The following is a 15,730-nucleotide window of genomic DNA, read 5'->3' as shown; positions in this document are numbered from 1 at the left end:
TGCATCAGCCATTCCCACTGAATGGGGTTCCACAGATGGCCTGGCAGCCGCGGCTTGCGATCACCATGAATCTTGATATTAATTGTATAGCAGTATTACTTAGACATTGTATAGCACTGTTATTAGATCACTTTATGTGTGGAGCTGTTATTTGGTCACTGTATGTGAGTCGTATTTGAGCACTGTATGGTAATATTTACTTTGTGTGGCACTGCTACTTGCGCACTGTACAATTTAGTTTTTGTGCAATTTATGGTAATGGCGGCACTGTATAGCATCGTTCTTTAGGAAACTGTATGGAAGTATTATTTGGCCAACGTGTTGAATTGATATGTAGGTACAATGCTGTATGGAGCATAGCAGTAGGCACTGTGTGGTATGGTTATTTGTACACTGTATGACAGTACAAAAAAATGGATAGCAACAATAGAAGGTGCCTCACAGTGCACAAGTCAAACGATATAAAATTGGAGGTACAATATGGCTCTGTAACACAAGGATCTGTGCAATGCCGTGTGCATGAGGCCTTATTATAAAAAATCTCAAGATGATTTCAATAACTTTTAGGATGGGTTCACACAGAGTTTTTTGCAGGCAGAAAATTTGGAATTTTGAGGCAGATTTTGCTCTGCCTGCACGCCAATTTTCGTGGCGTTTTTCACTTGTAGCCATCGGGCAAAAAACGCTGCGAAATACGCTTTCTCTGCCTCCCTTTGATGTCAATGGGAGGTCAGAGACGTAAATGCCGAAGATAGGGCATGCCCCTTTTTTTCCCGCGAGCCGTTTTTTCCGCTTGCGGGAAAAAACGCCTCCGCCTCCTATTGAAATCAATGGGAGGCATTTTTGGCCGTTCTTTGGCGCATTTTGCGACGCGGTTTCCGCGTCAAAAAACGTGTCCAAAAACTCTGTGTGATCTGACCCTTAAATTCAATGTTTATTTTCTGTTATTGGAATTTCCCTTTCACAACTTTAATTATTTAAATCTGTGGGATTGTTAGACAGAATTGCTTTTACATGAATATTTTTTGATTCATTGCCTTTATGTAATAAACGTATTTGTTTTAATTCTGTCATTATCTTAGTCTATATTTTACCTATTTTATTATAATAATTTTTGATGAAATCCGCAGTGAAATTCCGCAATGTAATGAACATGCTGCGGAGGGAAAAATCTGCACCGCAGCCTAATTTCCGCACAGTTATTTTCTGCTAAGTCTGAACTAAGTTTCCTAAAAATGTATAGAAAGAAATATAAAAAACGGCTGCTGCAGAATTCCACTGCGGACTGTCCTCAGCGGAATTCAACAGCAATTCCACCACATCTGAATGTGCCCTTATTGTTCATCCGTCAGAACCAAAAAAGAATGCTTCTCTTTTTTTCAGGGTGCTGCATTTGTGGTTGCCAAAAAATTAGGTCAACTTTCTATGAAGCCATATTGTTTATTAAAAATATAAAAACATGTACAAACTGTGTGGAGAGATATAACATGTTTCAACCTCAAACTGAAGTCTTCCTCAGGCATGATGAATAATTTTTTGACAACAACGAACGGCAGCACCCTAAAAAAGCATATTTTTTTATTTTGTTAGACAAGCTATTGTGAAGACATCATATACCAGAGTGTAATGGATAATGTTTGCTTCTGGAGCCTGCAGCCTCTGTTTGTTCAATAACTCGACATGCCTACTATTGAGTTTTGCCAAATATCTCAGCACAACTCAACCAGGTGAGCAACATTCTTACTAGCTTGTCTGAACATTTGTCCTGGCAATCATCAATATACATTAGAATTGCGCTGTTTCCTCGCCAGCCTTTTTTCTCTTTCTTGCACACCTATATTTATTGTACTACTTTTTGTTACAGACAGGCCATTTAAGTTTTAAATAAAACAAAGTTTCATGAGTTTGATTTTTCTGACTTTTGATGAAGTATGTTGCTATTTTTAGTGAACAAAACTGAAATACAAAAGTGAATTCTTTAAAAATATTGGCTTTACTGAAGGAAACCATTAAAGTGAATTCAACAGTATTGGCGTATCCAAAGGTTTTGTATTTACATTAAAGTACTCTTTAGATCAAGAGCTAAATATATAAAATATGCATTCTAAGAAAGCTACACAACAGTGGTGAAGGTATAGAACAGGTGTAGCATTAGTCTCAAGCGTCAAGTTCAATGTTTGTTTCATCATAAACCACGGTACGATTTGTCCCTGAATGACAAGAATGCTTAACATCTAGAATGTCTCCCATTTTATCCAGCTCATCCAAGACCTGAAAAACATGCAAGGTACCAAATAAGTTCCTAGAGTCAATAAAGACACAGAATAGAAAAGGGCCCATACGGCCTTATGGTATTATGGAATCTTAAAAATATGCAAAAAAAATGCTAAGCATAGTTTTAACATGTTATAAATGCTACAGCTTCTGTATTAGCAGTTGCTTTACAAAAGTAAATAGTTTAGTAACCCTCCCATGGGGACAGAATCAAGTTAAAACATGATGAGGAGACTTACCAATGTATTAAAAATTTTTGGGCATAAAATATGACATTCAGGCCAAATGACATATTTACGAACCCCCGGCAGAACTTTTTCTGACACATACAAATGTGTCTGGAAAAATGAGCAGGGCTTAAAAGTTGTGCCAAGCACACTAGGTGTTGCTTTAGATCTAGGGCAAATTCATCAACCAGCGTTAAATCTACCCCTATAAGTGAGATTGATTCAAGGGTAACTCAACGGAAAACTTTTGTCATGTCATAGTGACATGTCAGAAGTTTGGAGCGGTGGGGGTCCGAGCACTGAAACCTCCACCAATCGCTAAAACGAAGCGTCACAAACGCTCGTACGAGCACTATGCCGCTTCGTTTCTGATCGGCTTTCCTTGGAAAGTTGAGCGAGCGGTGTATGGGCTTAATAGAATGTATATGAGTCAGTATACCGCTGGCTCGGCTTTTCTAGGAAAGCCGATCAGAAACAAAATTGCAAACGTTTTTTTAAAGTTTAGTTACCCTTTAAAATTAGTCTAAATGTAAAAGTTGCCCATAGCATCCAATGAGATTCCAGCTCTCATTTCCCAGAGGTCTTTAGGAAAATAAAGGAAACAATTATCTAATTAGTTGCAACAGGTAACTGCTCCACTTTCCTTTGCACTCAGTTTGATAAATCTCCCACAATGTATGCTTTTTTTTCAGGGGGTCTTGGTAGATTATAAAGAAAATGTTGGCTTTCGTTATGATTGGCTTTGATTTACTGGGGTGAATACTATTTCACTACACCCTTAGTTTATGATGCAATTTGAGTTTTGCAAAGTTTTATTGTCTCATCCTTCCTTCTTATAAACATGAATTTCCTTCTTGTAACATTAATTTCTCTTGACCTATTACGTCTGTTGCTGAACACTGCTTAAACATAGTAACGCCAAATAATACCCATAATATCAGGTTTGATTGCAGTTAAATGCCAAGAATCCCATCCCCATCAAACTCTGAACTGGGCCACATAGTACCTCCTTGTGCCTACATACAGAGGTTTTCTTTCCTACGGACTCTGTAAGAATCTTTAAGAAATAAAATTGTGGTATGTACACGGAGTTACTACGGAAGTTACTACCGGTCCACATGTCACACTCCACATGTCACACTCCACATGTCACACTCCACATGCCAACTGCAGGTCCATGCTCACAGGCCTTGTGCATGAGGCCTGAAAGTTAATTTCTATAATTGACCAGAATATGTCAGATATGAGAATAAAATAACATACCTTGTCCAACATCTCCTTTGTATGTGCTGCTGATATACAAAATCTCACTCGAGCCTCAGCGATAGGAGTTGCTGGGAAGCCAACAATAACAACACCAATTTTCCTTCTCAGCATGTGCCTTGCAAAAGCCCTATGGATACAAAACATAGACTGAAATTTCAAATGTCAGAAGAGCAATTTGTTGTTATTTTTTACTTGAGGAATCATTAGTAAATATACTTAGAAGACCAAACTTGACATTATTTGAACTTTCTGATCTACAAATGTTGTCCTTCTTCAATGGTGGACATGGTAGTTGAAATACAGTTCTAACCATGTCAATGGAGGTATTCATGGATGTATATATAGATAGTAATTGTATAATCAGTTCTGAAGTCAGAATACACAGATTACACCGAGCTATATGGAGCTTTTTGAAGGATCAATTAATCCTTGACACAAGACCCCGACTCCTTAAAACGAGATAATGCAGCAAGTAATCACATGGAAATTGTACCCTCTGCCTGAGACCTTTATTTTATACCATATGAGGGCACTACTATGGCCATATATTTTTGGCACGTATTTCACCTGCATATTTTTTTCTAGAAACCAAACCCATTAAAAGAACAGAAATATGAATAGATCCCATTAGTTTTCCACTAGTTGGATGCTATTTTGCTCTCAACAAAGTATTTATGTAAAAAAACATAGGGGCAAAAGGTAGGCATAATAGGGCATATGGAAGGGGTTTGTTTTCCCATTTAATTATTTTGTATTTTTTTACTTTCCTACATTGTGGATTTGGCTTAAACATTTTATATGTCACATATTGCTGCAGTATGATAGCATGTGATACTAAAACCCCAAAACCATGCTGAGAAAATGTCGGTAGCACTGAATTGTATCCAGGGCAAAATACTAGTATCTTTGTAAGCAAACCATGTAAATGTATCACTGTACCAACACAATAGGTACAGAAAAAAATGCAGCATGAAACTAGTAAGCCTAATATTCACTTCATATTTAATATCACATTGAATTGAGGCAAACAAGTTTTTGGTCAGCTAAAAAAATAACCAAGCATTGTGCTAGAGCATTATTATGGCTATGTGATGGTCTACATAGCCACAACATTTAGTTCAGCTTCTCGGGGAAGGGCTGGTTATGCATTGTTATGTACCAACTGTATTGATGAGCTGATCATTGGGGGTACATGAAGCACTTACCCTACTTTGCTTGGCATGTACATGAGCACAGGGACAACAGGGGAGTCTTCATTTCCATAAGTAATTAAATTTAAGTCATGTAATCTCTGTCTGAAATATCTGGTGTTCTCCGCAAGTTGATTGACTCTTTGGAGGCCTAAAGGGTTTACAGCCAAAATTGTCATAAAATACATAAACCAAAAATACTCTGTCCACCTGTACAGCCTGGTATTTGTAACTACTAAACTATTAAGTTCTTGAAAGAATTGCGTCTGGATAACAAGTTCAATATGTATAGTGCTATGTGGGAAGTGAAGGAAGACACCATAATATTAATATTAGCCCAATGAAGAGTTGAACATTTGGTTTAATAGGACACATAGAAGAAAATGAACAATTGTACAGTATGACTAGCTATATGTTTGCAATTATACACCAATATATGAATATAGACGAGGGGAAACAATTTGCAGCATTTCAGGAGTACTTTTGGAGATTTGTCTTCTGCTGTTCTGCATAAGACAAAATATTGTGAAAGAAGCAATGGTCTTATCATCTTTCTTCCCAGTTTTCACTTGGGCATAACATACATGGTTGTGATTTCAGATGGATGTTTTGTATATTCATGAGGTTTGGGGATGCAATGAATTAATATGACTAGCACCTATTAAGTGAGGATAGAACAATTTTTGTGATACCAACAACTGGAAGACAAATGTAGAAGACATCACTAGAGTGTTATACATTCTTAGGGGTCTTAAAGGCTATGTAAACCTTTTAATGGCATTGTTTTTAATAAAAAAAAGGTCATTCAGTGTGATTGGTGCAACTTAAATAAATAGTTTTTATTAAAAATTATTTTTACTTTTTGAGATACAGCTGCTCTGTATACCGTATCTTTCGCTATGACCCGAATCTGTCAGTCCCACGGACCTGACGGGTTCAGTGTCAGCGGGTCCTACGTGTCTCTAACACACAGGATCCACCTGTAATCTATCTTATCTAAGTTATGAAAGCTTTCACTGAACCCGTCAGTCCCGCGGACCTGACGGGAGCAGGATTTAGCAAACGAAACAGCTGCTCTGTATAGAGAATACAGAGCAGGTGTATCTCAAAAAGCAAAAAATATTTTTCATAAAATCTATTTATAAATTTGCACCAATCACACTCACTAACCTTTTTATTAAAAAAAAAAGGAAAACAAAATGACATTCAAGGGTTTCCATAGTCTTTAAACTGGTAATTCCATGAAGGTTTGCATGGAATCGGCTAAAAGATCTTGGTTAAGAAATTATTAAAACTATAACTAGTTGTAGGAGTTGTAGGGTTATAAAATAATTCAGAAAACTCACGGCAGTATACCAAGAAATCAGAAAAGATTTTGTACTCTTTAAACAGCTGCTCAACGAATGATAGAACGTCTTCAGCAGAGGGGTATGTGTTACAGGGTCCCCTACCCATCACACATCATTTATAGTGCTGGTATCCTCACATGGCACCAAAGGACCTTTTGGACCCTCTGCACCTATAGTTGTGCTCCTGGTCTCTAGCTAATATAAAATATATAATATGGTTTATACTAAATAGGTACTTTGGTATATTGTTATTCAGAGATAAGCTAAACACGTGACGGATTTCACGCTCCAAATGAATAAATACAATCAGAAAGATCCTTACAAATTATTTTAAACAAAAGTTTCAATCATTTTTGTTTACAATGTTAATTGATACTTATAGGGGATTTCCACTGAAAACATCCTATATTTTTAAAGCAGAAGTTACAGAAGTAGTTAAAGGGGTTCTCCATTTGAGACAATACCTACTTGTTAGAACGGTCCCTTGACAATAAACTGATCACAAAGTGTCCCCGCGTGTTTTAGATTAAGACTGGCGTATGAAACCCCAGTCTTCATAAATTCCACCCTATGTCATTTTTGCTGATAGAAATATTAGCATTTTTCTACTCCATTGTAATGAGAAATTTTGCCAACAAGACAACAGGAAGTGCAGCCATATAGGTAACTTTTGAATCAGCTTCTAAGAAATTGATGTCAAACAGGTCGTCATTTTGCCAGTATGTTGTCAATAAAAAAAAAACTGTTTACCATTAATCTCCACGGAGCTAAATAAGTGACAACCTATATGGCTGCAATTTCATTTAAAAAAAATGACAACTGTAAAAAAAATGCCAATATCCCTGAAAGTAAAATAAACAATTATCAAACTTTATTTATTGCTCTAACTGACCTGATAATGTATGGTCATTTATTACATTGCAATATTTCCTTCTAAGCTCAAACAACATAAAATGTACCGTGTAATGGAAAAAGTTCAGGGTAAAGTAAAAATTCCAAGTCGATTCCCCCACCCAGTCGACTAACCTGAAAGGGTTGCATAGTTGGAACCCAAAAATATTCATTAGATTTTAGTAGGGATTTGATTTCCCCCTTTCTAACCTTTGCCAAATATACTAATTGTACCTGGCATTCCCAGATTATATTGACCCTGAACGTTGTTTTTCCATTTCAGATTTAATGTTAAAGAGGCTCTGTCACCAGATTTTGCAACCCCTATCTCCTATTGCAGCAGATCGGCGCTGCAATGTAGATAAGAGTAACGTTTTTTTTTTTTTTAAACGAGCATTTTTGGCCAAGTTATGACCATTTTTATATTTATGCAAATGAGGCTTTCTAAAGTACAACTGGGCGTGTTTAAAGTTAAAGTACAACTGGGCGTGTATTGTGTGTGTGTGTACATCGGGGCGTTTTTACTTCTTTTACTAGCTGGGCGTTGTGAATAGAAGTGTATGATGCTGACGAATCCGCATCATCCACTTCTCTTCGTTACCACCCAGCTTCTGGCAGTGCACAGACACACAGCGTGTTCTCGAGAGATCACGCTGTGACATCACTTCCTGCCCCAGGTCCTGCATCGTGTCGGACGAGCGAGGACACATCGGCACCAGCGGCTACATTTGATTCTGCAGCAGCATCGGCGTTTGCAGGTAAGTCGATGTAGCTACTTACCGGCAAATGCTGATGCTGCTGCAGAATCAACTGTAGCCTCTGGTGCCGATGTGTCCTCGCTCGTCCGACACGATGCAGGACCTGGGGCAGGAAGTGATGTCACAGCGTGATCTCTCGAGAACACGCTGTGTGTCTGTGCACTGCCAGAAGCTGGGCGTTCTGAAGAGAAGTGGATGATGCTGATTCGTCAGCATCATACACTTCCATTCACAACGCCCAGCTAGTAAAAGAAGTAAACACGCCCAGATGTAACACACACAATACACGCCCAGTTGTACTTTAACGTTAAACACGCCCAGTTGTACTTTAGAAAGCCTCATTTGCATAAATATAAAAATGGTCATAACTTGGCCAAAAATGCTCGTTTTTAAAAAAAAACAAAAAACTTTACTCTTATCTACATTGCAGCGCCGATCTGCTGCAATAGGAGATAGGGGTTGCAAAATCTGGTGACAGAGCCTCTTTAAGCAAGGGAACTTGTAGCTTGAAACTCCGTAAGTTTGTGGAACTTGTACAATTTTGAGCATTTCCTTTTAGCTATAAAAATATTGAAAGAATATAATATTTCTCCGTATCACCTATTGCCAGTTCTTTATGTCACATTTAATGTGCCCTAAATATTGCATATAAATATTCTAAAACCCACTAAGACAAAGAAATTAGATTATGGGGACAGAAGCCGATATGATTGGAATGTCTCTACAACGCTGGCAAATATGTTACAGCTGTATAAATAATGAGAATTAATTATTAGATAACGTACCTGTCAATGTCCCATCACTTCCCATGATGCACTTCATCACCCTTATGATCTGCTCTGCTATAGGTGGAGATATAGATGCTGCATAAAATGCACTATGTGAGTGGTTTCGTAAGTAATCAACAAGATCCTAAAGATAAAATTCCATTAACAGAATACATATTTAGATATACGAGTTAAAGTTTTAAATATACACAGAATACAGGGCTTCTTTCTCAATAATAAGCTTTAAAACATTCTCCTTACATTCAGGGCCATATTAGTTATGGCACTAAGAACAAGAATGGATCTTTGTTTAATCCCTTAATGACCAGCCTATTTTAAACCTTGATGACCAATCTATTTTTTACGTTTTTCCATTGTCGCATTCCAAGAGCTATAACTTTTTTATTTTTTGTGTCAACATAACTGTATAAGGACTTGTTTTTTCGGGACAAGTTGTATTTTTTAATAGCATCATTTTGGGGTACATATAATTTATTGATTAACTTTTATTAACAGTTTTGGGGGCGTAAAAGAAAAAAACCCAGCAATTTCGTCACCTTTTTTTACATCCTTAATTTACACAGTTTACCGTGTGATATAAATAACATAATAACTTTATTCAGCAGGTCGTTACGATTGTGACGATACCACATTTATATGGTTTTCTTATGTTTTACTACTTTTACACAGTAAAAACACCTTTTTTTCAAAATTATGTATCAGTACTATTTTGGAGTACATGCGACTTTTTGATCACTTTTTATCAAAGAAGGCAGGATGAACAGAAAACAGCAATTCTGGCATTATTTTTTATTTTATTTTTTACAGCGTTCGCCAAGTGGATTAAATAACATAATAGCTTTATAGTTGGGGTCGTTACGGACGCGGCGATACCAAATATTTGTAACTTTTGACTTCATTATGCGATCGTCCGATCACTTTTATAATACACTGCAATACTTGTGTATTGCAGTGTATTACCGCCTGTCCGTTTCCAACGGACAGGCATCTGCTAGGTCATGCCAGAGGCATGGCCTAGCAGGCATCCACTACAGGCAGACCTGGGGGCCTTTATTAGGCCCCCGGCTGCCATAGAAGTCACTGTCACCCTGCGATCTCATAACAGGGTGCCAGTGGAGTGAGAGAGGGTCCTTGAGATAAGCAGCACTAGAGGAGTCTGGTGGCCGCATCTCCACCTCCCTCCATAGAAATACTATGTCAAAGTCAGGAAAGATAACAGTCGGCTGAATGGTCATTCAGCTGCAGAATGTCAAAGTCTAACTAAGGTGCCCAAGAAACAGCGATTTTGGCGGATTCCATTTTATGTTTTTTACGGCTTTCACCATGCGAGTTAAATAATGGTATATTCTAAAAGTTCAGACTTTTACGGACGCAGCGATACCAATTTAGTTAATTTTTTTTACATTACTTTAGAGGATAAATGGGAAACATTTTTTTTATAAACTTTTAAAATGTTTATTTTTTTTGCAAATTTTTTAGTCCTCATAGGGGACTTGAACCATCGATTGTTAGATCGCTGGTACAATATACTGCAATACTAATGTATTGCAGTATATATTCATTTTCACAGGCTTCTCTTAAGCTGTGCCAGAGACACAGATTAACAGAGGCAGACAAAAGGCAGACCTTCATTAGGCCCCTGGGCTGCCATGACAACCACTGGCCGCAAAGCTGTCGCCGGGGGCCGCCTCCTCTTTTCAACGCTTCAGATGCTGCAGTCGTGATTCCCCCGCAGCATTTGAAGGATTAAACGGCCAGGAACAGCGCGATAAAACACAGCTAACACCCGCAGCATAAGCATACTTCCCTTTGACGCTTATTACTTACATGTATGTTATAATGCGTCAAGGGGTTAATTGCTTATTATAATGAAATAGATAATACAAAATAGATAAGACAAAAATTAACTACATGTATATAACATAAAGAATATTCAAAGGGGTTTTCACATCTTGGACATTTAGGGAATATCCATGGGATATGCCATAAATGTCCGATAGATGTAGGTCCACGCAGCTATTTATAGAACGGGCCCCCTGACCCCCCTTCCTACATTGTTCGTCTCTTGCTGCTCCCCGGCAAATGTCTGATGAGGCGGTCGGGGGTACACTGATTTTCGTAGCTCCCATAGAAATGATTGGGAGTTACGGAAACAGTTTAGCAAGGTGAGCTAGGCTGTTTGCATAGCTCATCGTCTATGGGAGTTACAAAAATAGCGTATCTCCGCAATCTCGGCTGTTTCCATGCTCCAGACCACCTTGTCAGACAGTGGCCAAACAGAAAAAAGGAGCTGGGCAAGTTAGGACGGGGTTCAGGTGGCCCCTTTCTAGAGATAGACCCGCATCTATCGGATATTTTTGGATATGCCATAAATGTCCAAAATGGGAAAAAAATAACTTTTAAGAGGACCTGTCAGCTCTATTGACATGTTGTCCTGAACCTGGTAGGTTAGCGCTGGAGGTGTCAAAGCACGGAGTCTAACAGGCAAGTAGTACCACACTTTGACCTCTAGAGAGAGCTCTGGTGCTGGAAATATCTGAAAGATGATGCCAGGGCAAGGAGGAGAGTCTGCCCAGGAGCTGGGGCCATCAGACACGGTAAGCAGAAGATTGAGCTGTTTTGTTACACATGTCATGTTTTCTCCATAAAATAAAAATTATGAAGAATCTTTTCTTAGAGCTCTGCATTTTGCCATTCCCCCTGATATTCCTCCTGGAAATGGATGAATAAATTCCTTTTGTCAATAGTATGAGTCCATACAAATTCTGACACTGTCCAATCAGTGCTGATAGTATCAGCACACCGTGTAGTGACACATCCCATTGACAAGTCGAATGGTAATGCCCCGTTGAAAATTTATTCAGACATTTGCAGGAGGAATAACAGAGAGATGGCACAATGCAAAGTTCTAATTAAAGAGTTGTTATTTTTAGTTTTCAGTTGTTATTTTATGAGAAATGCAAGTATTTACTAAAACAGACATGTCAGGCAAGCTGCCAGGTCCTCTTTAACATATGGATTAACTTCAAATTAGTACAGGGGCAGGTCAATTTAATAAGACAAGTAAAGAATCTATGGCAAAGCAATTTTGATGTATAGATTTGTTTCACACTGATCTAAGTACTTTTGTAAGCAACTAGAGCACTGGTCCTCCCACTCAGAGTTTGGGCTGAGCAGCAGTTTCACATTATGGGGCAGATTTACTATTCAAAATGCATCAAAATTCTGGTGTGCATTCCGTGCACTAAATTTATTAACAGTTTTAGATACTTTTTGTGCCTCGCTCGACAAGGAGGCGTAACTATGCTAAATAGGTGGTCTAGAGGGAAGGAGCGTGGTTAAAATGTGCCGACGTGTTACAAAAGTTTGCTGCAAAAAACTGTGCCAACCAAGAGGTGATGTAAGGAACAGAAAAGTGTGTAAAATGTCTAGCTGGATGCACCAAATTTATCAGAGTGTGCACCACTGTGATAAATATGGCACATTTTCTGACTGCCTGGTCTAAGTTCTAAATCAGGGGTGAGGAACGTCCGGCCCGGGGATAATTTGGTCCGGCTCGACCTCACTCTGTCCGCCGCTGCCGCCATGAGTCCACCCTACTCACTAACATTTGAGAGCAGGAGAAGGGCGGATGGAGCCAAGCATGGGGGCGGCAGTGGTGGTCTGAGTGAGGTCGGTACTTGCCGGCCCAAGAGTGGATCCGTCCGGATGTGACGGGAGGTCAGGTGACCACACTGGTCCACTCCCGGGCCAGCACAGTCCAGTCACCTGACCTCCCGTCGGTGACGGGAGGTCAGGTGACTGGACTGGTCCACTCCTATCACAGCACGCCCCGACCTCACTCTGACCGCCGTTGCCGCCATGTCATTCCCTCCTTGTCTCCGTCCACCCTACTCACTCACATTTAGAAGCAAGAGAAGGGTGGACGGAGCAGAGTGAGGTCGGTGTGTGCCGGCCCAACGGTGGACCAGTCCGGTCACCTGACCTGAGTCAGTGACGTGAGGTCAGATGAGCGGACTGGTCCACTCCTGAGTCGGCACATTCCAGTCTCCTTACTTCAAGTCAGTGACGTGAGGTCAAGTGACTGGACTGGTCCACCCCCGTCACAGCACGTCCCGACCTCACTCTGACCGCCGCTGCCGCCATGTCATTCCCTCCTTGGCTCCGTCCACCCGCCCTACTTACTCGAAGTGAGGTGCAGGTGACTTAAAGGAGCTTTTTTCTTCAAGGACATTTATGATATATCCACAGGATATGTCATAAATGTTCGATAGATGCAGGTCCCACCTCTCTAGAACGGGGTCCCTAAACACCGTTCTACATCTTTGTGTTGTGGCTGAAACTTGTTATTTCCGACCGTGAAGAAGAAAGCAGCGTAGCTCGCTGAGCTACGCTGTTTCCGTAAGTCCCATAGAACTGAATAGTAGTTATGGAAACAGTGTAACTCGCATGCTACGCTGCTTCTGTAAATGCCATTCACTACTATAGGAGTTACGGAAACAGCTCAGCGAGCTACGCTGTTTTCTTCTTCATGGTCGGAAATCAGCCGGAACACAGAGAGTTAGAACAGGGTTTAGGGGGCCCCGTTCTAGAAATAGTTGGGGGTCCAGTGGATATGTCATAAATGTCCCTGATGAGAAAACCCCTTTAAGTCTGAACAACTTACTGTTGTGCGCTCTTTTCAAAACGTAACATTGCAAAGAGTCGACTGCGCTCCAGACTGACCGATGCAGTAGCAACATCATCAATACTGGCTAACATCACACGCCTTACCAGAGAGAAGCAGTTCCAGCCATCACATTAGGGGTGAGTTAATTAAATGTTTGACCAAATATAGCAGGGTCATTTTTAAGTTGATAATTTTGTATGGCCCGAGAATGATGTTATAAATATGGCTCTTGTCAGAAAAAAAGGTTCCCCACCCCTGTTCTAAATCTTAGACAGCATTAGCAAATCTTCTGCATTATCTATCAATAAAAGGCATTTTAGTAGTGACAAATTAAAACCAATTAGGCTTCGTTCACATCTGCATCAGGGTCTCGTTCTGACGTTCCATCGGAGCTTCCTGTTAGATCAAGACCCTGCCTGAAAAAAATGTAAACCATAGGTTTCCGTTTACATCACCATTCATTTCAATAGTGACGGATCCAGTGCCAATGGTTTCCGTTTGTCTCAGTTGTGTAAAGGGTTCCGTAGTTTTGACTGAATGAATTCCGTAGTCGACTACGCTATTCATTCCATCAAAACGACGGAACCCTTGCACAACTGAGACAAACGGAAACCATTGGCACCTGATCCGTCACCATTAAAACCTATGGTTTCCGTTTGTTTCAGTCAGGGTCCCGTTCTAATGGGAAGCTCGGACGGAACGTCAGAATGGTACCCTGACACAGATGTGAATAAAGTCTTAGGGTATGTTCACACAGAGTGTTTCGGCCGTTTTTCGGGCCATAAACGCCTGAAAACCGGCGGAAAAATAGCAAGCAGAACGCCTCCAAACATCTGCCCATTGATTGCAATGGGAAAAACAGCATTCTGTTCCGACGGACCGTTTTTTTTTACGCGGCCGTTTTGAAAAACGGCCGCGAAAAAGTAGGGCAGGTCACTTCTTAGGACGTTTTTGGAGGCGTTTTTAATAGACTCTATTGAAAAAAGCTCCTAAAACGGCCGTAAAAAACGCAGCGAAAAATGCAGCAAAAATCGCGAGTGGCTTAAAAAAGGGCTGAAAATCAGGAGCTGTTTTCCCCTATTTTCAGACGTTTTTTGAGTTTGTGTGTGAACATACCCTTAGACTTGTTTAGAAATCAAGTCTCTACCATGACCACGATGTATGAAAACCATACACAATATCTTCTAAAAGCAAGTAACCTACAATAGTAACTTAGGCTGAGAAAAACATGTCCATAAAATTCAACCTTATTGACAGGAAAGCAATTACAACCCTCTAGGAAATGGGACAATTTCTTATAGGGGAAAAAAAAGTTACATGGATAAAATATTCTCCCTACGTTCTTTTTTGTAATAATAACATTGGTACCAATAATGATTGATTCAATAATGAACCTAAAGTCAAAGCTTATGAATAGATGTGAATGCTGTCTATTATTTTGTTAGTACATAGGTGTGTAAATGATTCTAATAGATTAGTGATCAGAGGGGCAGACATTATTCAGGACTTCCTATTAATAATCCCATTAATAAACACCATGGACAACTTCTCCTGAGACACTTTAGGCTTCTTACAAGGGAAAATACACAGTAAGTAGAGATATAATATATGTTGAGTTTAGTGTCCCTTTAATGTAATTTTAATGAAGAAATCTGGCTTTGATAAGTTTGGATACACACACAAAGTTTTCTTTCTACATACTGTAAATCTTATCGGAATCTTACATTAGGATTGTTTTTCCAGCCAACGAACTTACTTACCCTTTTTCCAGCTATATATCCTCCTGCAGCACCAAAACTTTTTGTGAATGTTCCCATCATCACATCAACCTCTGCAGGATCCATTCCAAAGTATTCTACCACACCTCGTCCTTTAGGTCCCACTGCTCCAATACTGTGTGCTTCATCTAAATATAAGTAAGCTCTGTACTTCTTCTTTAATTCTATTATCTCTGGAAGATGGACAATAGATCCTTCCATACTGGAGAATGGAACAGTGTTATGCTTTTTGTAGTTTTATAGCATTATTTTATAATGGTAATATTGTTTATGCTAAAATGAATATAATTGATGCATTATAGCATAATATATGCTAGCTATACTAAAACTATACCAAGTACAAGGGGAAAGCCTTGATAACATATGAAACCATTGGTAAAAAGTTCTGTACCAGACCGGTGGGGCCAGTACCAGTGAGAGAAGACAATTGGTGCCTAGAATTGCTCTATAAGTAGATAGTAAGTAAAGTATGGACAGGTCCATTTTGTTTGTCAAGGCAGTGATTTGTGGGCTAATTGCAAGCATGATTAAAATATATTG

At 39.5% G+C, this 15,730-nt stretch overlaps 1 protein-coding gene across 2 annotated transcripts in view; it reads right to left on the bottom strand.

Annotated features, from left to right (window-relative positions):
- Positions 1 to 1,992: 1,992 nt before the first annotated feature.
- The window catches only part of LOC142761346 (serine palmitoyltransferase 3-like), a 39,456-nt gene continuing 25,718 nt past the window's right edge, over positions 1,993 to 15,730 (bottom strand). For both annotated transcript variants that reach the window (XM_075864531.1, XM_075864530.1), the window contains 5 exons: positions 15,173 to 15,392; positions 8,741 to 8,867; positions 4,973 to 5,108; positions 3,765 to 3,894; positions 1,993 to 2,271 (listed from right to left, as the gene is read on the bottom strand). In XM_075864531.1, coding sequence (XP_075720646.1) covers positions 2,158 to 2,271; positions 3,765 to 3,894; positions 4,973 to 5,108; positions 8,741 to 8,867; positions 15,173 to 15,392 — 727 coding nt within the window. In that variant the 3' untranslated portion in view covers positions 1,993 to 2,157. The remainder of the gene's footprint in view (positions 2,272 to 3,764; positions 3,895 to 4,972; positions 5,109 to 8,740; positions 8,868 to 15,172; positions 15,393 to 15,730) is intronic.

Source organism: Rhinoderma darwinii, chromosome 4 (assembly GCF_050947455.1).
Source record: "Rhinoderma darwinii isolate aRhiDar2 chromosome 4, aRhiDar2.hap1, whole genome shotgun sequence".
NCBI classification, from domain to species: Eukaryota; Metazoa; Chordata; class Amphibia; order Anura; family Rhinodermatidae; genus Rhinoderma; species Rhinoderma darwinii.
This window is presented reverse-complemented; position numbering and strand designations above follow the sequence as displayed.